The following is a 23,034-nucleotide window of genomic DNA, read 5'->3' as shown; positions in this document are numbered from 1 at the left end:
TTCAGATGAGAGCATTGAAAAGCAATATGTTTTTTTCTAGTATACTGTTAATTATTATTTATGGGTTGAGGGATGCAAAGATTAGTGCTACTTGTTGAGAAATGTATAGGGGCAAGCCACAAAAGTAAATTGAGATTAGCTGTTTTTTAAAAAAAGAAGCTAGTACATTGAGACAGAATATTCATTGTTGCAAAAATCTGATCCTGATCTGATTTCATTCGCCGCCAGGTTTCTATGGGTGGTTCTGATTGAAGGACGGGGTGGGGAGATACTTCAGTTGTTCTAAATTTTTACTGCATTACATGATAAAAAGAAGAGGTGAAATCATCAACTGGACTGAGTTTTGGTAAAGTTGAGGACGTTTCGCTGCTAGTCACAGGAGCTTCGTCTTTGCTTTTAAAGACGAAGCTCTAAGTCATAAAAGACACTTATTACCCAAACTGGTTCAACCCTCCTGGGAGGAGCCTGGGTCTTTTAGTCCTCTCCAGTTTGGGCAATAAGTGTCTTTAAAAACCCAGTCCAGTTGATGATTTAACCTTTTCTACTATGGATACTCCCTGGCGTTCACAAACATTATGTGATAAGTTAATGCATTTCAACATTACTGTGATTATAATTATTACAAAGTGTACTTTTTCAGGAAACTGTAATCACATGGTGCATTATGTAATACCATTTTATAACAAAACAGCCGTAAGTAACTATTAGTTAATGTAATCAGCACTTAAAAACAATTATATAATACTAATATGTATATGTACATATATATATATATAAATATATATAATGTATATTATATATATAAATATAAATATATACACATATATACATACATACAAAATGGAATTCTCAGATTTCTGCCTAAATTGGTCATAAAATGTGGTCTGATCTTCATCAAAATCATAAGATTGGATAAACAGTGTCTGCTTAAACTAGTACCACCCAAACAATTACATGTTATCATATTTTTACTGGCCATAACATGTAAACATTCACAGGACAGGGAGGAAAAAGAAAGTGAACCCAGAAATCTCGCTGAACTGCAGCAGTGTTGTAAAGAGGAAAGGTCCAAGATTCATCCTGATCGTTGTGAGCGTCAAATCTGCAACTAAGACAAGCAGAAAAGCTATTGCTCCAACAGAAGGGTCAGCCAGCTATTTAATACAGGGGTGTACTTACTTATTCCACACTGTTGTGAATGTCAACCAAAATCCTTCTGGCATTTAGCAAAAAGAAATATATATGTTTTTTAATTCTAATCGACCTAAAAAAGTAAAATGTCAAAAAAAAAAAATGCATATATGTCTTTTTAATAGGGTATGTAAACATCTGGTTCCCACTGTATTTGCTTTTGGATTTTTTTTCTCAGGGTCAGCAGCAGCACAATAAATACCTCTTGCTACAGTTACTTGGATAATAAATAATCTAAATGCACCCCCTTAATTAAATCTTCTCATGTAATAATACCAAATATTACCCCTAAGTACATAAAACCTAATAAAACAGGTCATGAGTCAGTTTTAGACAAAGCTAGTGACAAAAAGTAAATCCCAAAAGCTGACTTGATGCACAGTGAGGCGCCGGGCTAAATTTAGACTCATTTTGCACGCGTCAGTTGCTCATTGCCGAGTCCAATGATTAGCACGAGCCCCCATTTCAAGGTGACTCGCTATAGTATGATATTTGTTTATCCCCCGTTCGTCTGAGTGTGGTACCTTTCGGCCGGGCTGTCAGGCTCAATGAAGCGGATGACCGGGGGAGCGGACAGGGTCTCTGTGGCAAAGACACCGCCCTGCAGCTGGATCCCAAAACCTGTGAGCGGATCTCCCCTCAGGACCACCTCGCTCGTTTCCACATGAAAGACCTGACCTCCCGGGCCCACAGAGCTGGAGGCAAGGGACACTGTAGGCAGAGACAGGCAGTGGCAGATAACGCCGGGAGAGGAGATTGCAGGAGACAGTGATGTGTAAGGGGAGTTGGCACGCACCCACACAGACAGAGAAAAACAAAAGTGATGATCTAGGTCTGTCAGCCAGGTTTGAATCAGGCCACAAAGATTGACCTCAAGTGAAAAGTTGAGATATATGGAAAAGCGAGGTTAAAAAAAACGTGTATTTAGAGAAGTACCAAGTAATTCATGCCCCTAGAGGCCATAAGTGTCACTGCAGGTGTCGTAGCATGCTACATTTTTTTACTCATTAATTGTCCATTAGAGTAAATACTACGCTGACAGAAAAGACAAAGGGAAAGAGAGATATTGTACATCCAATTACACAATGGAGATAATTTTTTTTCACTCAAACTTGGCTGTAAATACTGTTTAAGTGGTGCTAGCCCACTGTTAGCTTTGCCCGCTTGATTGCATTAGTGTGGAACAATCAACACTTGCATTACGCCAGAGGGACAATGGAAAGCATTTATTAAGGTAAACAAGTTAATTAGTACTGCTGTAAAGGAGAAAAGGCTGGTTTTTCAAAAACAAAGGTAAAATAAAGGAGTTCTTTCAGTCAATGCTAGTCTATGGAGTCCCGCCCACTTCCGGTCACGTGCTGGGGTCCGGAAGTAAAAATCCCATTCATATTTGCATAGTCTTTTCTAAAATTCTAATATCAAAAGAGTTTAAAAGCAGGCATCAGCTTTGTGCCAACTACCGACTGATTATTATTTTTCAATAAAGGAAACATGGAAGTGGTGATCTGCTTTGGTGCGACACTTACGTGAACTCTTGTGGTCCTTCTTTCTGGTCCTTCTCCGGCCGGTGGAGCTGCGAGGGCTGGTGGGGGCGACAGGTGCGCTAGGACAGGGCAGAGTGTTGCTCCCCTGGCTGCTGAAGCCTGACGTGACTGTGGAGGAAGGGGAGAAGCCACCACTCACCAGGGCTGAAAGCAAACATATAGTACCTGCTTATAATATCTACGTACCCAAAGGAATCTGCTTCCATCATAACAAATGCAGTGAATAATTGTGGAAAGAAAAAACACATTTTCTTTTTTCCATAAAAGGATTGTGAGTCTGCAAGCGTTTCTACAGGGTTGCATTGTCATCAAAAACGCAGTATGAATGGTTGCACTTAATTGAAAAAGCTCCTCTTATTTAGGCAAAAAAATGTCATCAGCAGAGAAATTAATATCCCATCTCTATGGGCCCATTTATTAGTTGAAGCCTCTAAAATCATGCAATGAAATGAATGTGCTCCCTGTTGTATTTGTTTAAAAGTTCATCATGCTATATACTGCTTTCTCTCTAAGGTCAATGCTTCTGGACAAGTTCAGAATATGTATTGTGAAAAAATAATAATAATAAAATTAACTAAAAACAAATATCACAGTCTAAAATAATGTGATGATCTGTCTTAGCTTAATTCCTAATAAAGTGTGTAAAGTCCACGGCCTTTTCCGATTCCTAAACTAAAAGAAGAACGCTAATCTCAGAGCCGACTTTACATCAAGGAACAATTCACACACGAAACATTTTGTGAAATAGTCCGTCCAACACGTGCCACGTGAGACCAACCCCTCTCTGCTCGGGTGTGTAGCCGGTAGCACTGCTGTCACTTGTGATCACTTACATTTGCTGTGGTCCTGCTGGTTGTGTGGGTGGCTGGGGCTGCTCCATGTCTTGCTGTGGCTCACATGTGGGGGATGGCAGAAGCTTTGGTCCCAGTGATGGCTGCTCTTCTGCACTTTTACTACAAGAAGAAAGAAAGGCACTTTTTTGAACAAGACAAGGTTATCGGACCAAGCCACTGATTTTAAGGATAAATTGGGAAAAACAATGCGATAGAGACAAAGCTATACAAAACAAAACAAAACAAGGGCTGCTTAAAAAGGCAAATTCAGGTCTGAACTAAAACTATACAATTTAAGATATATCTCAGGCAGAAGAACCACTACAATTTTGCTGTTTACTTTCACACTTCCAGTAGATATTTTTAGCCAATGTGTTTCTAATCTGTTTGGCTTTTCATTAGCTTGTGCGTTAAAACATATATTGGCACAACAAGCAGACAATGTGACGAGCGTCTGTCTCTTACTTCTGCGAGCAAGTTTCCAAAAAGCTGAGTGCACATTGAAGACCATTTTGAAAATGTCATTTTCAAAAGCGCCCGTGGGTGAAAGAAATGCATGAATAACTCCTCCCTTGGGCATTCTGTGGTCATCTGAAGCAGGAGGTGACACGGCCCTGTTACAGACAAGTGCCTGAACATGTGACTGTGCTTGATAGGACACAGGTGGAGCTCTGATTGGGAACAAGGGCAGAATCAGGTACTGAGCAGGGAGGAGATTGTTCCAACACTCAGGATTGGACATACACATTTCAATAGTTCACTTCATAGAACTGGGGAACACGTGAATGTAGACAGTCAAACATGGCATCATGGCGTGCAATGGATACGCCACTAAGACAGAATATTAATCTCTTACCCCCCGCCTTAACTGAGCACATTTTCCTAAGTTCTGCTTAACCCAAAATCTAAAAGCTTCTGGAATGGAGCTTACACTGCTTTTTATCTTTGTTATTGTCCAATGGCTTGAATTTCTGTTGTATCTTTATCCTGTTAGTATCTGGAGCACTTACAAGATTTATATTTACACATGTATGTGATGTGTATCTTTGTATAATGTGTTTTCATGTTGGACTAGTTTTTCTCAGAATTTACCTAGGGGGACAAATAAAGCAACCTAACCTAACAGCCTGTGGGCCAGTGTCACGCCTCATTTGAAAGCTAAGACCTACAAAACTGATCGTAGCCTTTTTTGTTGCATTTTATCCTCAGCATTTTTGTCACCTTTTTGTTGCTCTTCCATGGCTTATTGATATTTGGTTGCTTTTTCATCACTCTTTAGATCCGCTACAGTATTGTTGCTTTTCCAGCACGTTTTTGTCGCTCTTTTGCCGTGTTTCTGTCACATTTTGGAAGTGTTTTTGCTGAATTAGCTTTATTGTGGTGTTTTTGATGTTTTTCGTTGCTTTTTTGACATATTTTTGTCACTTTTTCCATCTCATTTTTGTCACTTTTTTGTTGCTTTTTCATCATTCTTTGTCATGTTGTTGTCGCTTTTTTATCGTGTTATTCTTGCATTTCTGGCATGTGTTTGTCGCTCTTTTAACACTTTTTTGCTTCTAGATTTGGGTAAAGCCAAACTGGAGAAAATGTGCTCGGTTCATGTGGGTGTTAAGAGGTTAAATCTAGAAACTGTGTCAAACTCGAGATCTAGTAAAAGTGAGGAAATATGTCTTTTCTCTGGGAAGTCGGAACAGTATTTAGGATATACTGTAGTCAGTATTGTGTAGATGTGGAGGATGCAGTGATACCATTAGATGTACGCAAGCCACGGTGGTTTTTGCATGTTTTTTCAGCACACACTACTTTACATATCTGTCCAAGGTTCACCACTGCAATTACACACCTCAAAACTGAACATAATATAAATCTGTTGTGGGAGATTTGTCAGTACTTGTAAGTAAAATGTGACAGTAATCCTGTTTAATTTCTAGGGATTAATCTTCTAAGTAGCTCAGAAATTGTCAGAAACGCATGGACAGTCACAGCAGCATCAGGGCATTCACTAGAAGACGTATTCCCAGGTCAACATGGTAATATCAAAGAGCAAAAAAAATAAAATAAAATAAAATACAAGGAAGATTCTATGAGGCATTTCTTGACGGCTTACGCTGAGCTCACCTAAGGCAAACTGTGCGGAAATGGTGCGTTGGAAACATTAACGGCTAATCTCTATGTGGCAGTATCAGTGTTATTAAATCCCTGGAGGAGATTAGACAAATTGCATCTTCTAATCACTTCTTATCTGGAAATAGAAGCGTGAAAATACAGCAACCCAAATTCTGTTCAAAGAGAAACTGTGTTTTTGGCAGAAAGGGAGCTGTCTCAATGAAATGAAAGGCAAGAAGGTAAAGTAATTTATGTATGTACTCATAGCTAGACTTGTTATGGACTATTATTATTATTATTATATACAGTACATTAAATGGCAACAGGGTGAAACATTACGTTATGTGCTTGTAGGATATTCTTTTAGAAGCGAACAACGAATTATGACCACAGATATAAAAAGAAATGTGGAGCTACATCTCATTTACAGTAAATCTGATTCTTGGGCAGTAATAGTGGTAACAGTGTTTCGCCTCAGTGTCGTGCCACGGTTGTACAGTAGTGAAAACAAGGATGAAATGGAAGTACACACAGTCTATTAAAAGGCTCACTTGTTAAGAAGCTGAAGCCACAGCTGATCCAGAAATAATTGTTCACAATAAAGAACAAACATGATTTCCGATGTGTGACGGGAGGCCAGAAAAAATGTGTGTCCAGAAAGTGTATTATTATTTTTTTTTATGTATTTCAAAAACACAATTCATTTAAATACAGATAACAAAGAGTCAATAAATAAGAATAAATATAAACAAAGTGAAAATAATCAGTTACAGTAAAATTTGTAGATATGTGTATGGGTATGGGTTGCCATGGCGGTGCATAAACAAGCCTCTCTCTCTCTCTTGGCAAAGTGGAGTTGTTTGTATATTAAACAAGGCAATGGGAGTTGAAAAATTGCTCCCATCATCTCAATAAAGACAGCACAGTTTTCACTCTGTTTGCACTAATTATTAAAATAATGTTTAAAGTTACATTATGGAATCTTTTATTTGTTGTAGAAGCCACTGTGATTATGGAAAGTAAAGTTGCCAATGCAAATCACTCACATGGTCACCAACAAAATATTTTAACCTCTTAACCCCGCCTTAATCAAGCCCATTTTTCTCCAGCTTAACCCAAATCTAAAATTCTCCACAGCTCACAGCCTATAGGCCAGTGTAAGGTCTCATTTGAAAGACCAACAAAACAAAAAATGTTCCTCTAATTTTTTGTTGCTTTTTCATCACTTTTTTGTTGTGTTTTTTTTTTTACTTTTTTTTGTCAAGAATCTTTTAGATCTGGATAAAGTCGAACTGGAGAAAATGTCTTCGGTCCAGGCGAGAGTAAAGAGGTTAATATGAATGAAATACTTATGTGGCATATCTGGTACCTGTGTCTTGTGGCCTGAGAGGAAGTCTGCTCTGATTGGCTGGGAGGAGCTCCAATTTGATGACATCACCAGTGCTGGCGAGGAGCTGTGTGGCCTCCATCAGCGAACAGTGCTCTGTGCTTGTCCCATCTATGGACAGTATAATGTCCCCTACATGCAGCGCTCCACACCTGATTAAACCAAAGCAGGGTCAAAGAGGCGCTTATGTGAGGAAGAGGAACATATACTGTGCTATGGATAAAGCCACACTCAAATGATAAAAACGCTAAGAACATAGAAACAAAAACAAAAAAACAACAACTTATACCTAAACTTAAGACAAAACTTAAGTAAAAAGCAACAATATATATTAAAAGATTGGAAAAGAACCTTTCCACCACGCTGGCGGGCTTGATCTTGTCTATGATAATGACTTGCTTGCTCCTGTAGATGGCTGTGGTGAGGCTGATCCCCAGGCTCGAAGACAGGCCCCGCACTATCTCCACCAGCAGGGGGCCCGAGGCTTGTTGCACTGCCTCTAAAACGGAAACCACACAAACATAATATTAGTGTCACATGTAAAAGTAACAATTGGTAAAAGTAATTTTAAAGTTCAACCATGGGAGTTTTGCAAAAGGCTCACTGAGATTCACGTTTCTGAGTCAGGAAACATCAAGCCCTGAATGCTAAACAGCGAGGCGGGTAATGTGTGCCAACTGTCCTCAGTGACATGTCCCATTTTGCACAGACCAGACCAGAATATTCAGCATAGGAAATTAGTTGCAGCTGCACTGAGTAATATGTGGCTTCAAAATATAAACCTTTATCTTGACAAAGACACAACATCAATCCACCAAGTAAAATACATGACCATTTTAAATTTATATTGAGCAGTGATGGAAGGAAGTGATATGTTTTTTTGGCATCCCTCTCTCTCGCCCTCTCTCTCCACCTAATCTCAGGTTTCACAACATCTATGAATCCTCTGATTGTTTATTTGCTCCTCTCCAAATGAACTGTCCTTATGATTCCCACAAGGCTATTGCAGTGGGGTATCAAAGGAAAGATGCATGTTATTTAGAATTATCTTTACACCCATGATGAAAAAAATACTTGTATCTTATTAAACTTACTGGGTGAAATGTTACACAGTATGGCTTCAACACCAAGCAGCAAAGAAGAGCAAGTCATACATCTGCTCGTAAAGCCCTGGCATTGCACTCATATAGGTCTATAGGATGAGCAACTGAATGGACAGCACACAAACAATGCTATAAATATATACTGTACATTACATGTGTGTTGTTTATGTTCTTACCCATGACAGAGACGTCGTACTCGATCAGGAACAAAGCTTCCTGCCCGCTCTGCATTAGGACAGTCAGAGCGTCAGCGTGTTTCTCCCTGTTCAGCGGCATCCCATCAATGCTCAGTAGGCGGTCACCTGCTTTCAGCGTGCCCTCCCTGAAGAAATGACAGAAAAAATTATTATAGGTTGCGTTCACCCATCTTCCATTCTCTTCTACATTATCTGACACCGGGTCGCGGAGGCAGCAGTCTAAGCATCTCAGCAGTCTGAGCAGAGATGTCCAGACTTCCTGATCCACGCACACCCCCTCCAGCTGTTCTGGGGGGATTCTGACACCAGGCCAACTCAGAGACGTAGTCTCAGCGTGTCCTGGGTCTTCCACCAGGCCTCCTCCCAATAGGACATGCCAGGAACACCTCTCTGGGGAGGCGACCAGGAGGCATCCGGAACAGATGCTCAAGCCACCTCAGCTGGCTCCATTCGACGTGAAGGAGCAGCGACTCTACTCCGAGCTCCTCCCGGGTGACTGAGCTTCTCACCCCATTTCTAAGGGAGCGCTCAGCCACCCTGCGAAGGAAACTCATTTAATTGAATTTCTTGTCCTTTTGGTCATTACCCAGATCTCATGAATATAAGTGAGGTTAGAAATGTAGATATGTAGATCGAAATACTGCAGTACTTGTAAGTAAGTAAGTAAGTAAGTGAGTAAGTAAGTAGGGAAGAAAGTGCTTTACTTTGTACAACTGTTCAACAAAATTGCATTCAGGTGTCCAGTTAGTCCTGAGTCGCTGCGACGGATCGCTGCCGTTGTGGGCTAACCTGACCAACGTGTGCTTTGGAGGTAGAGGAAACTGAAGTATCTGGAGGAAACCTGGCAGGCTGCCTTCAGTTTTCTCTGATCCTCTGAAACGGTGCAGCGCCTCCTGGGTTTGTCCCCGTTTCAGAGCGTGGTGTCCTGCACTAGTCATCTCCTCCACCTCCTCCTTCCTTTTCCCCATGCACGCACAGCTCCCTACACTCCCTCCGATCCCTCTGCTCCACAACAGTCTTTCACCATCTTCCCCTCGTACTTACACATAAAATTTAAACTGAGCCACTTTTACTTCAATTGGAGTAATAAATGACCAGTTGTATCTGCACTTTTACTCAAGCAAAGACCTCTACTGAAAAATGATGTAGCCCAACCTCAAACTAAATAATTACAAAGTCAAATTTATGCTCTGAGATTTCGTTCACAAGCCATAAATAGAGCTGTACTTGAACAAGCCCTCCACCTGAGATTATGGCATCAATCATTTGAACCTTAATACATCCTATCCTTAACAATTATTTGCTAGTTTGCATGTCCCTGTTAAAATGATTTGTTCCTTGGTTTAAAGATGAAGCTCTGGATCCTGACACAACCATCTAAATGTATTCAGGTTTGGTCCTAGCACAAAGAGTATACTGGCCTGTACCGATTCAGATGCTATAAAAACTTGCACTAAAACTATTGGAGAACTATGGATTGTGGTTGGTCTGTTTTGAAGGGAGTGGGTACATTATAAGTTTTAGTCATGACTCCCATGTGGCGTTGAACAGAATATGCTAGTGAATCACGAAAGAACATTATGCTTTCACGTTATTGTTGCTGATTATTATTATGGGCTTGATCTGTAAAGAAACTGTGGTTGTAATTTTAGGCTAAATAAAACGAAATTGAACAGAAAAGACGAATCAGCCAATATGCATTTCAGCCGCCGTCACAGCCAATCATCAAATAGTTCCAGTTGAGTTTTCGCTCCCAGGTGAGTGTGAGAATTAACGAGATAAAGGAGCGTGAAGTCTTTGATGGTGAATTATGTTTGCTTTGCTGTTACGCTTGTGTTCGTTTTACAGAAAAGTGTAATGCTGAATTAGCCCCGAGACGAGCAGTGGCCTTTGAAGATAACATGTAGTATAGTAAGTGTGCTGATGTAGAGGGCACACGCGGCCGGATAAACAACTCACCTGCTAAAAATAGAATCACAGTTAACTGTTTCATCTGTACGGATATTTCTTATGCAGCTTATTCATTTCACTAAAGGACCACTCAAAACCAACACTCATGCACAGTTGGTAAGTGCAAAGAGCATAAAGAGCCACATTTATGAACTGATTCCAACGAAAAGAAACTGATATTCCATCAAATAGGATTATTTGTTGTTCACAAAGTATAAAAAAAAATCTAAAGATTATTAAGTTTTAAGTTTTAAGAGATGTTAATTTCTTTCAACAATTACATATCGCTTCATTTCAGTTAAAGTAAAAGTTTGTACAAGAGTGGGTTTAAAGGGATATTTCAGGATTTTTGACATAGGGCCTCATTTCCTAGTTATCCAGAGTGTCGTTGATTTCTGGAGATTTTTTTTTTTTACATTCACGCAGTCCTTTTTTGAAGAGTTTAGTGGTGCTAGGCTAGAGCTAGGTTAGCGCATGTCTATGGTAACTAGTAGCCTGCATTAAAAAACAGTCTGACTTAAGCACAGTGCACCGGAGTCAAATCACTCATAACACCAGACTACTGATGTAAGTGTCTGTGTTGACTGAATCATGTTTTAAATATAACCATTTTGCATTTAAAAGAACTTATATTTGAACAGTTTCAGCTTCCTGGTTGTAAGCTACGCAGCGGCGGAAGTGATCTGCTAGGTTACCGGATCTGCAGTAGTTTGTTTACCTGCGGCCGGCATTACTACACATGGAACTCACAAATCAGCTTTCTACAAATCAGATATGGCAACATTTGGAGGACTACCCCATGATTTTGAGGTTTTTAATGCAGGCTACTAGTTACGATAGACATGCACTAGCCCAGCACTAGCCTAGCACCACTAAACTCTTCAAATATAAGGACTGCATGAATTTTAAAAAATATATATCTCCAGAGAAAAACAACCCTAACTGGGAAATGAGGCCCTATGTCAAAGATCCTGAAATATCCCTTTATGTATAATAAATAAATGTATACGCAAGAACGCATCATTAATGAAGCTCAAGGTTTGCATTTTTTGGCAGAAAATAAAATCTATAAGATAAACGTGCTATTTCTAGTAAAATATTTCCTCCACTATTTGTCCATTTAGATTTTCTTGTTCAACAGTCTCTCACCTGTCAGCCGGGCCTCCAGGTCGAACATAGGTAACAACCAGAGGACGGGACCTGCGCCAGTCTTCATGGAACCCCCCTAAAATTAAGCAATATAATGAAACTGAAATTACCATCCATTCCTTTGTCGAAAGACAAAATGAGTTGTTGAGTTGTTGTTGATGTATGTTATGCAGCTGTAGGGAATGGTCACAGGCAGCACAAGTCAGTACGCAGACAAGTAGGTAGGAAAAACGGCATACATTAATCTCATATGTTGGGCAAATCAAATTAAATTGTGCTATTAAATGATGCTATTAACAACACAAAGCTTTTACAGCACATTATTTTCATGACTGAAACGGGTTTTGAAGACAGTCACAGACGCTGACAGGGAGCATTTACATTACTCTAAAGCAAGTGCTAAGGACTTCCAAAAAGCATAAGAATGCATTGTAAAACATGTGGATGTGATACTGTGTGAGATGTGCATTTTGAAATGCAAATACCTCTCACGACAAATCCAAAGCTGTTTCCTTCTTTGTTCAAACACACATCCATCGTCTTAGTGATGACTCCTGAGGGGTTTTGAACTGTGAAGAAGAAACAAGCAGACAATTCACACTTTCACAGCAAACTCTTTCTATAATCAAACTGTTATTTTACACTTGTGCCTGGCTCATTGGTTTAAAAAGAGTGTACTGCCATCAAGATGAATACCAAAGCTATAGTAACAGTTGGAGACTCAGGGAAGAACTCCCCCAACCTGAATTCAAAATGTCAAATCACAATAATAAACCATCTTCTATAACAATACAATTTATTCCTCACCAAACAACTGTGGCTGTATAAATGCAGCAGTTGTGTTCTATGGTAATAAAGTATTTCAAAAAGACTATTTCACTCTTTATTCATGGGGCTTTGACAATTCTGCAAGTTTCACTAATTGGAGAGCTGAATAAATACTTCTCTGTGAAGGGAGGAGTTAGACAAAAAGCCAGTGTGTAACCTAACTCAGGGGTTCCCAAACTTTCTTGGCTGGGACCACAAAAATGGATACGTAAACAACTCGGGACCCCCATTCAATACAGTTATTCTTAAGCTCCTTCAGGGCATAAAAAAAGACATTTTAAAATCAAGTTAATATGTGATTAAACTGTTCAATGCTCTGGGAACCACTGACCTGACTAACCAGTTGTTTACAATAAAGCAGGGGGTCTTTGTCCTGCGCTGGGATCATGGAAAGTCTTCATCTCCAAAAATCACCAGGTCCAGGTGTCTACTTTTTAAAATCTGTAATGTTGTGTCGTGTTGTTTCGGAGATCGGTGTTGACAACATACCAAATGGGGGAAGCTCGTATTCCACCTCCAGCACGACTCTCTCTCCGATGTTTTTGAGCAAACTGATAATCTCATCGTGCCGAAGCTTTGACAAGTTAATGCCATTGACCGACTTGATGTAGTCCCCCACATTTAGCTGGTCACTTCTGCAAAAACAAAAAATAATTTACTCTTATGTAGCATCTGTTGTCCCCCACAAATACACCATTCTAATGTTAACACAGGTGGTCTTTTCAATATATCACTTGCTGGTAATTAGGTTTGGACATCAAAATAAATGTGTAACTTGATGCATAAGAAAATGAGAAAGGATTTGATCGAGTTTAAAGGGACAAATGGTGTGATGGCTGAACGACTGGGTCAGAACTTACTCAAAATTGTAGCTTCTGTGCAAACAAAGTACAGTTCAAATTAGTGAAGCAGCTTGGAAAGTATAAAATACATCATTGCATCAATGCATTGGCATTTTAGTCAGCTAGTTGGAGGCTTGTGTGTGTCTTTCTCCCCTGTTTTATTTTTAGTCTTAGCAGAGTGACAGCCCAGTATCTGTCTGAGCTCCCACAGCCTCGGGTCTGCGACCACTTGCCCCTGAGGTTAAGTGTGCCCAGAAGCCCAGATGTGAAGCAACGTTCAGTAGCTGCTCCACAGACGAGAAACAGCATTTCTTGTTAACTTAGTATTGGCCATTTTGTAATAAAAAACACAACAAAACAAAAAAACCCACACAGCTCTCATTTTCATGTGGTGCAATCACAAGTAATAAAATAGGAACAAGTAGAGGATACACATGAGTGAAACACATAATAGTAAGTTCAGTTGTTTTGATTCATCTTTTTTTGAGTCTCATTACACTACCTGGATGACTGAGAAACTACATTGTTGTACATGAGAGTTACATTTTACATTAATAGACATGCACTGCAACAATACCAGCATTAGCTTGGAGTAGTGTGACTGGATTACGTACTGGAGTCAAATATTGTTCTTGGCAGTAGGGTTTGAAGCTGAATACCTCATAATGCCAGTACTCTAGTTTTTAGATTCTACAAAAGTGTTTAAGTTACTGGAAAAAGTAAAAGTAAAACCAGGATCAGTTTAATCAAAGGTATTTTCATTTTATTTTCTCAGACATATTCATAAACACTGTCTCAAGACTGGATAAAGGAGCAAATAATAAAGAATAGTAATAGGATAAACCATTACCTGGGCAAAAAGCGAAAAACTTTGCCCCTCAAAATGATAGGAATAGTTAAAACAAAAACAAAAAGTTTAATTTTATATGGCTACCTACAGCTTTTTAACAATAATGATAAGAATGATACCTGCACTGAAGAGCACCAAAATGATATTGTTTCTAACATACTTAATGGCCAAGCAGCAGTCCGACAAATCAAGTTTTGGCATCACCAAATAAACTGGCCCATCAGACGTAAATATAGCACTGCAGTTAAATAAGGAATGAAATAAAACCTGATCTGACAGATAGTAGTGGTGATTTGATTATAGCATCTCTCATCTATACACAAACATAGTGTGGGGTCAGATTGCCCTGAGCACCTCCCCATCCAGCTCTGACTGAGATGATGCACATGTTGTCACACATTTGACATTCTGCGTCAGACTGAGGCTAATTAATGTTATACATGCTCTGCCCTCTCTGGCCCCGGCACCTCTGGGCAACTGCCACTCACTCAGACCAGGGACATCACAGACCATCCAGAACTGTCATCGGCTGTATCCTCATCACACAATGTCACCACGGGCTTCCATTGTCTCCTGACTGTGTGTCTGTGTAAGGCTAGTGAGTGAAAACTTTCAAATCACAAATATGTAGCAGCTCTGGGAGGATTAACAGCAGTGTGGCGACAAGCTGCTTGGAAAAACTGGTGCTTTGTCTGTCTAAAACTTCTAAGAGTTGACAAGTGCAGACATTTCTTTCCAAGACATTTTCACAGGGTGTTGTCATTCTGTTTGTTGTGTATCACAGCTTGATCACAGCCGAATGGTGTTCAATCATCATGAACATCCAGAGGTTTTTGGCGGGCGATGCTGGGGGTAAAAGGCAGATCTTGATGGAGCATTAACTGAATGAGAAAACAAGTTTGTATGGTTATAATGTATGTGTGAGTATGTGGCACACTGATGTCATTGGTTCTAAAATGTGCAGTCTAAGGTGCAAGAGTCTAGTGGTGATGGCTCTTATGGAAGAATTCTGTTGTGTCCTCTGTATGTGGGTTCTCTGACAACATCTCTCCCCACTCCTCACCCCCTTACGCCCCGTGCAGTCCTATCGAACAAAGCCTGTGGCAAGGTGGTCAGGTATGAGCAGCCAAACCCACCTAAAAGTGTCTCAAAACCTGCATAAAAACAAACGTAATTCCCAATTTATTTTATTATAGAGCAACTGCACTCCTCCAGTGATGCCGACCAGCTCCCTGCTCTTACCCACGGAGAAAGCAGCACTGATGGAACCGGCAGACAGTTATTCATAGTGTTGTGGACCAAAAAAATCCTTACAAAAGCCGAAATAGTCAAAGTAAGTAAAAATTGTAAGTTGTAGATTTTATTAATTTGAATGTTGATAACTACAAGCAACAATTTAAACAAAGGCTTATAGCTATAAGGATTAGGCTGATTATATAAGGCATATTATTGGACTGTGTGCTTCTAATTCCAGTCCAAAAACCCAGCAGTAACATGTGGCTGTGTGAAGGAGCAGAATAAAACAACCGGACAGCTGTGTGTTTGCTTCTTGTTGTGCACCACAGAGGAGAACAGAGCAGAGCAGGCGGAGCAAAGGGAGCAGAGATCTCACCTGGCAGCGAGCCCCCCCGGACGCAGGTTGGAAACTCTGGGCCTGCCATCTTTGTCCGAGCCTCCGGAGATGGTGAGGCCGAGGCTGCTCCCTTCTCTTTTCATCAGCTCCACAGTGGTCACTCCTCTGTGCTCCTCTGTGAGAGGGACACACAGGCACATAAGCACTGTCAGCACACAGGCAGCATGACAGCATCAAGGCTGTCATTTTTCTTTCTCTTCGGATTTACAGAAACCTTTACTGACAAAATAGGATGCTTTCATCCTCTCTTTTATATTCCTGACTAAATCAGATTTCACGGTAGAGTGGAGAACTGCATAGAGAATATTTCACTACACAAAATAGTGATACTTGGTTATACATATTCGGGTAATTTCACCTAGAAATAAACCAATAAAATACCATGTTGCAATTAATGATAAACAAGACTTATATTGGCAAAAGACAGTGCTCATTCTCATGATGTCTGCTCAGGTTTCATTGTGCTGTGCTGGTAAATGACTCCATCTACAAGTGCTTTATTGCTAGTGACAGCTGAGCGACACAAGCGCTTTTTAATAATATCTAAGCATTTATAAGCTGTTCAAACAAAGCTTCATCAGATAAAACAAAGGGGACACGTGTTTGAGGTTTCTGTGGTGAAGACGTCGCAGCGGCGTGACCACTGTAGAGAGAAACCCACCATCATGAATCACACAGCGGGGAAACAAACTGAGGCTGATTCAGGTTTGACTGTATAGTACCTGAAAGACTGCGCCGCTGGGAGGAATGAGATTGGTCACATGGTCCCGAGTCCTTGTTCCCCTTCGAGTATGGCCCCTCATCTGAGGAGACAGAGCACAAGTGTGGGAGTAATGTTTGAAGATGCAGAAAAGACAGACACAAATGATGCTGAGAGGTTAGAGAGAAACATGACATGCAATGCACTAGTTTACCGTAGGTCTTTCTGGTTTATTCTAGGTGATTTATTTCTTTTTGTATTTGTACTCTTGAGTAAAGCACTAAACAAGATCTCATGCATTTCAGAACATGATTTTATTCTTTTTGTTGTTGTTGTATATTTTGGTTCAATTGCAATTATTTGTGCAGTGCAAGTCCAGTTCAGTCCTGCTTTACCAAAAGGGTGAGAACTGAAGCGTACCATGGAGATTTTAATGCTTTGAAGTGCATTGGGGAGATCAGGGTGCCGTAAGCCTAATTCGGCAGACACGGCACCACATTGTGAACTCAAACCTACGGGGTCACTCCTCTGTGTCTCCATGACATCCAGAGGAATGGTCTGGGACTGAAAATAGCTCCTCTCTCCAAACCACCCTTTTACCATGAGAATACATTTGCACTAATCTACGCAGCTTAACCACGGGGCTTTTCCTGAAGGAGCAGCGTGCGGTTAATAGACTGTTCAGGCGAGGAGAGAAAATTATCATCTTTATGTCATTTCTAGCAGCTGCTCGGCAGACCAATGGAGCACTCAGCCCGTTTGACAGCAAGCGCCTTCTGACATTGGGACACGTTTTTTACACCCACATTTGTGAGGAGAACTGAAAATCTGATCGATTTGTGAAAAGGAATAGTTGCCTTTGTCTTGCTTTTGTCTGTACGGCGACAATCAAACACAATGCTTCTAACATCACTTTAATATCAGTGTGACTGTTGGATTGTAGTCACGAATGATGTGTTTGTGTTAAAGTAAAGAGTGAGGGCTGAATGAATTAAACACCAAATTGTTAAAAGGCACAATGCGTAACATTTTGGACTATACTGCTATACTATACCACCTCAACATAGTTAAGTCTGTTACTGCAGTGGGTAATCAAATGAAGCTGGATGAGAACCTAAACTATTTGGTCACATCTCCATGAAGACGAGCTGTTGACGTACCCATTCCCAATAAAGTTATAATCATGTCTTAGGAGAGGTGAGCTGCTCACAGAAAAAGCCGATGTTTGTTTCTACATTCATGAGGTATTTTTCAATGATGAAAATATCTGTCATAAAACGAATGCTTGCATTTCAATTTTATGTATTTAAAATTCTATGCAGTGTCGCTTTAAGCAGCAAAAGGAAACGTGTTATAGAATTCGCTTGGAATTTCTCCATTTTGTTTCATGTTGACAAAAATATGAAGAAGCTTACAATTCAGATTTAATTTATTGCTCTTTACTGTGTATTTTCAATTAATCATGAATAAAACATGATCATGAACACGATGCCCATTCACTTAAATGGACCAAAATGCAAAGAAACTTGCTATTTGGCTCCAAAGGAAACTAATGGAACAATTTAAAAGCCAAGGCCCTGGAAGGAAGTGAAACCAACATGAGAGATTTGACATTTATGTGCCTGCCTTTTCATAGCATAAATGTTGATTTGTAAAGACTGCTGGACTGAGGGCTTGGAGGGTAGTGTACCCTCAGCTTCTCTCTGGACATGTTTTACATTTAAACCAAAAACGACCCCAAGGACAGTGAGCCACGACTGTCCCTGGTGCCTTTGAGCAGAGTCTTAGTACAACTAAAAGAGTCAAGTCCGCCTCCAGATGACTCACACCAAATATCTTCACTGGACTTGCATAACGTAACTATATACAAGAATACTACCACACAGGGGAAAAAAACCCCAAAGCAATTACATTTCATTGTAATAGCACACAGTAAGACTATGAATGAATGCCACTGCTTCCAGTATCACTCCAAAACTGATAAACAATACTGTCCTGGACACACACAAAAAAAAGGTTGAGGTCTCTCATTTGTCCATAGCTACACATATGCATGATATTTCACGACATTTGACACACTTCCTCGCACAAATGCCCCGTTCAGCTGTGTGCATGGAGTGAGTGACACATCCAAAGCATGTAACGCTGAGCAAAAGCCTCCAAACCACGCGGCTCCGTAGGGCTCTGACAGTCCAGCAGCTGTCACTGCAATCAAAAGGCAACATTAGCTCCGGGTTATGCGGACCACTCCACTGCACGTGATCACACTCTACTACAGTTTACCAATAGGAACAAGCAGGGTGTACTTTCAGTTTGAAACAACGTCCCGACTCAGGTAAGTAAGTAAGTAAGTGTTGAGGACAGAGATTCGACAAAATTCACAATGAGGTGGCTGGGAAATAAAAAAGTATGACATAAAACAAGTTGATCAATATCAGAAATAGTGAAAGAGTTATATTAATCAACAGTAAGGTAAAAATAATCACGCTTTTGTCTTGGCCTTTTTTTCTTAACTGAAATGTTCTTCTGCTAATCTACTCCCCTACTCCCCAGCATAATTTCATGGTGAGTCAATAGCTCTGGATTGAGTGCATACCGCGCCTCTAATAACCAATCAAAATCTAGGCTGAATGTGGAGGGGCAATGCAGTGACAATGAAACCATAATGCTATTTTCAGATGTCACACTTATTTATAAACCAGGGCCTCGCCAGACCCACTTCACCAACACTTGAAGCAACACTGTAAAGGACTTGACTAAACCAACACTAAAAGCAAGAGAAGGTCAAAACCAAGATTAAATACTGGACCAATCTTCACTAAACCACATTATACTAACTGTTACTCAAGGTCTAAACTAAGACTAAAGCACTGTAAGACTAAAACCCGTAAATAAACTGCAATATTGACTACCAATAGGTATACTGCACCACATTTCCAGAACCACTTTATTATATGCAGAGAAGGAACTCTACACTAATCTTCCTTTATGGCAGTGATGTCACTGCGTTAGCACTACACATCAGTGCACCTCATGTTTTCATAAGACAGACATATTTCTACCCTTTCAAATGAATGGGATTTTTTAGCCCAGGTGCAGAGTAGCCTCTTGCTCTGTTACTTGACCCCGTGTTGCAAATCACAGTGTGTTGCTCTTACCACTGCTGCTCTTGGTGTCTCTTCTCAGACCACACAGCATACTTCAACTGCCTTTTTGACCTGGCTGAAATTTGGACTCAAAATGTCACTGAGCAGCTGAAATGTGGGCCTTTGTGTCAGTACAAAGTCACCATCTTCTTTTAATTCCTTTGGTCCAATCCTGCTTGACCGGTTGTCTGACCATTGTCTTTTCTTGCAAGCAAAAAGCGAAAGCAAAAAAACTATTTCTTTTGTCCCTTTTTTGACATTTCAGTCCATTATTAATACTAATGCTTTGCAAATGTGCAGCTCCGAAGCCAAAAAATATCATGTGTCCTCTTCCCTCTGCTGTGGCTCTTCTGTCAGCATTGGTCCCTTTATCACATGGATTCTGCAGCTTATGTTCACCCAGCTTGCACATAAGCTGTCTCTATCCGCGGAGCAGCACTAGAGTGAATGTGTTTGCTCTCTCAGCCTTGGAGGGTTTGAGAGAGACAGTCCCTCCCCCTGCACACTGCACACACATGGACTGAAACAGACCAAGATTAGACTCGACAAAACTGATCGCACCTCACTCTCTCCTCCAGTCTCGGCTCAATTAACACCATCTGGGAATCTCAACATCCTGCACCTCCGTATTTCTAAGGCTTGAACTAAATGGCGGCACAATAATGTATAGAAATGCCATACGTATTTCAACAGACACATTAATATCTAATACTGGGCACCATTGCACGGCAAAGCCTTTTAGACATTTAGTCCAAATTAGATCTATTTCAGACCTCTTTTTTGTCAGATTTTTTTTTTATTTAGACCTGGTGGTACATGGAAGGTCATATATTTTATGAGGTGATACTTTACAAACTGTCTTTGGTGTGAAAAGTTTGAGAACTACTGATTTAGACATTTCCCCCCTGTCCTACTTTTTCAAAGACGCCATGTGAATGGAATAGTATAAAGTTATATTTACGCAGAGAATGACATCATCTCCAAACCCCTCCTTGGAGTCATTTTGAATCACATTGTATCACACTCAACGAGCAGCAGGGGACGCAAGTTCAGTGATAGCAACATGACTTATTGTGTCATTTGGATTTATTACAATATGCTCTGTTACTGTTTATCTTTTAATATAGATCAGTGACTTCATTCTGAGTCGCACTGAGTAGCCTTGTGTATGTGCTGTGTAAAACATGCCTTGCCTTGCCTGAGATTGCTGATACTTTATCATAGGCTCTCATTCATTGGATGGAGACACTGTTTGGATTTTCTATGGGCTAAATGTCGTTTACACCTTTCGTTGCTTTCTTTACCTTATACAGGTGCTCGTCATACAATTAGAATATCATGAAAAAGTGTATTTACTTCTGTTATTCAACTTAAACTGTGAGACTGACTCATTACATGCAAAGTAAGATATGTATAGCCTTTATTTGTCATCATTTTGATTATTATGACTTACACCTTGTAAAAACCTCAAATTAGAAATCTCAGAAAAGTAGAATATTTAAAAAATGGAATGATATATTTCGGGATTAATATGACTAATTATATGACGAGCACCTGTATGTGTCTGACTCTAATAAATAAATAATGAAGGAATAAGCTCTTCATTAGTTATTACTCTCATAACCTCAGTTTTATGGAATCAACTTCTAGCTCATGCTGATTCCTTAAAGGCAGACAGAGTCTCCTTATTTAAGACTAGGCTCAAAACCATAGCCAATGGTCAGATTAGCTACGTACAGCTCTTAACGGAGTCTAAACAAAACTTCCCTAGCAGCATATGCTGAGGGAAGAAGTACGACAAGGCCCTATCCTAGTCCTTACTACAAACTAAAAGTCCCTCCCTCTCCCTTGTCCTGAAGCTCCATCATGGACTGGCCATCAGCTCTACTGTCTTCAGCCCTGTCTGCAGAGGGACTCCCATCAGCCCCGGGTCTATCTGCCTGTCCTTCTATGGGGGTGGATCTCAAAGTTTGTCTTTTCTCCCACTGTTTTTGTTTTGTTTTCCTTGTGGAGGGTCTATGGACAGGGGACAAACAAAGTATATACTATACTATACTAAACAAAGTATATTCAACTTTTTTTTGTGTGACATTTTACATAATTATTTTGCCCAATTTTGTCAAAAATCCAAATTATATTCCATTTCCAATTTGCATTATTATTATTATTATTTTTATTACAAATGATGAATTCATAGAGTTGTTGCACACACAAAAAACACCTTCATTTTGCAGATATTGTACAATTTGTGTTCTAAGAATATTTACACCTATTTCAACCTGTATGTGTGATTTTAGGCAAAAACAGTAAAGGAAACGCTTAGTGCTGATCTTTCCGTACTTTAAGTTTTATTTTTTAATGTCTGTCCCTCCGTGTCCCACCGCATCACATGACTTGTCCCTCTTTCACTACTATTCTTTAATGTTGGTCACCCATGCCATGATGCCATCCCACGCACGAATATTAACACTGCCTTCTAGTGGCTATTTTACTTCATTACACATTTTTACACTTGAATCGGCGTCCGGTTAATAAAAAACACTTTGCTATGACGCGTATGTGCAACTATATTTTAGTACAATTCTCATATTCACACACAACAAGCTTTACGGTCAAAACACAAAATCCACATTTAAATATAACAGGGCTCATCGGGGCATGGTAAACATCAGTCAAATTATGAGAGCTTTTTTAATTTTATTTTTTAGGTTAATGTTGTCTTACCTTTTGCTCTTCCCCTCATAATTCCCATTCGACATCTGAAAGAAAAAGAAATCCTCTTCTTCGGTGGCGTGGACAGGCCCTTTTTCAGGGTTTCCTTTTGAGGGAAGACAAATGAGAACTGCTTCTGGGAGCATTTCCTCTCACCTATGAACTTGGCTGAGAAATTCATTTACTATAAAGTAAATGTAAAGCTCCTAGAAATATCAATCACAGGGTTTCGCATAGATCTCTTCCACTGTGCACAGCCGCTCTTTACAAACAGCTCAATGTGTTTGTGGCAGTGCCAGGTTTACAGAAACAGATGGCAGAGTTCAGGGCGGTGGAGCACAGTTTGCTGCCTGAGAGCAATGGAAACACTCTCGGCGGGGAACAGGTACAGCTCAAGACCCAGAGAGGAAATTTACAGATACACATTGAACCGCATTTCATTTAAATTTACCACCTAAGCTCCAAATCAAGATATGTGTTTCAGCTTCTCAGCATCCTCTCCTGCACTAGGCTATTTGTAAATACACCTATTCAATGGCTCTTCTAACTCAGGCACCACCTGCTCTAAGGCAGTGTAAGTTTTGTAGGACTGGGACGAGTATAGTTACTTTATAAAGTACTTTAAATACTTGTGTTTGGAGGCATTTTTAACCATGCACTCCTTTGTTTTCCAGTAACAGCACTTTGTTTCTTTTTGTGTTCATGCACTTTAAAATATTAACACTTTTAAGGTAAACATCACTTATTATTACTTACTGTATCGCAATATGTGTCGGATCGCCCCGAGTATCGTGATACGTATTGGATCGTGACAAAAGTCCTGTTTTGGCTTGTATATCAGCAGAGGCGAGTATTATTCAGGC

The 23,034-nt window shown here is 40.0% G+C and overlaps 1 protein-coding gene across 5 annotated transcripts in view; it reads right to left on the bottom strand.

Moving 5' to 3' along the window:
* Window positions 1-22,581, bottom strand: part of LOC306964491 (glutamate receptor-interacting protein 2-like) — a 30,883-nt gene extending 8,302 nt beyond the window's left edge. The window contains exons 1-13 of one of the 5 annotated variants that reach the window (XM_079558500.1): window positions 22,184-22,314; window positions 19,472-19,979; window positions 16,336-16,416; window positions 15,593-15,728; window positions 12,778-12,923; window positions 11,946-12,029; window positions 11,461-11,536; window positions 8,341-8,486; window positions 7,413-7,560; window positions 7,044-7,213; window positions 3,569-3,688; window positions 2,718-2,879; window positions 1,716-1,902 (exon numbers count right to left, since the gene is read on the bottom strand). In XM_079558500.1, coding sequence (XP_079414626.1) covers window positions 1,716-1,902; window positions 2,718-2,879; window positions 3,569-3,688; window positions 7,044-7,213; window positions 7,413-7,560; window positions 8,341-8,486; window positions 11,461-11,536; window positions 11,946-12,029; window positions 12,778-12,923; window positions 15,593-15,728; window positions 16,336-16,416; window positions 19,472-19,511 — 1,496 coding nt within the window. In that variant the 5' untranslated portion in view covers window positions 19,512-19,979; window positions 22,184-22,314. Of the gene's footprint in view, window positions 1-1,715; window positions 1,903-2,717; window positions 2,880-3,568; window positions 3,689-7,043; window positions 7,214-7,412; window positions 7,561-8,340; window positions 8,487-11,460; window positions 11,537-11,945; window positions 12,030-12,777; window positions 12,924-15,592; window positions 15,729-16,335; window positions 16,417-19,471; window positions 19,980-22,183 lie in introns of all 5 variants that reach the window. The other 4 variants (XR_013792972.1, XM_079558499.1, XM_079558501.1 and 1 more) reach the window with 4 other exon arrangements.
* Window positions 22,582-23,034: the final 453 nt, after the last annotated feature.

This window comes from Gobius niger (assembly GCF_951799975.1).
Source record: "Gobius niger genome assembly, chromosome: 6".
Classification (NCBI taxonomy): Eukaryota; Metazoa; Chordata; class Actinopteri; order Gobiiformes; family Gobiidae; genus Gobius; species Gobius niger.
The sequence above is the reverse complement of the archived record's forward strand: the minus strand, read 5'-3'. Positions and strand labels throughout refer to the sequence as shown.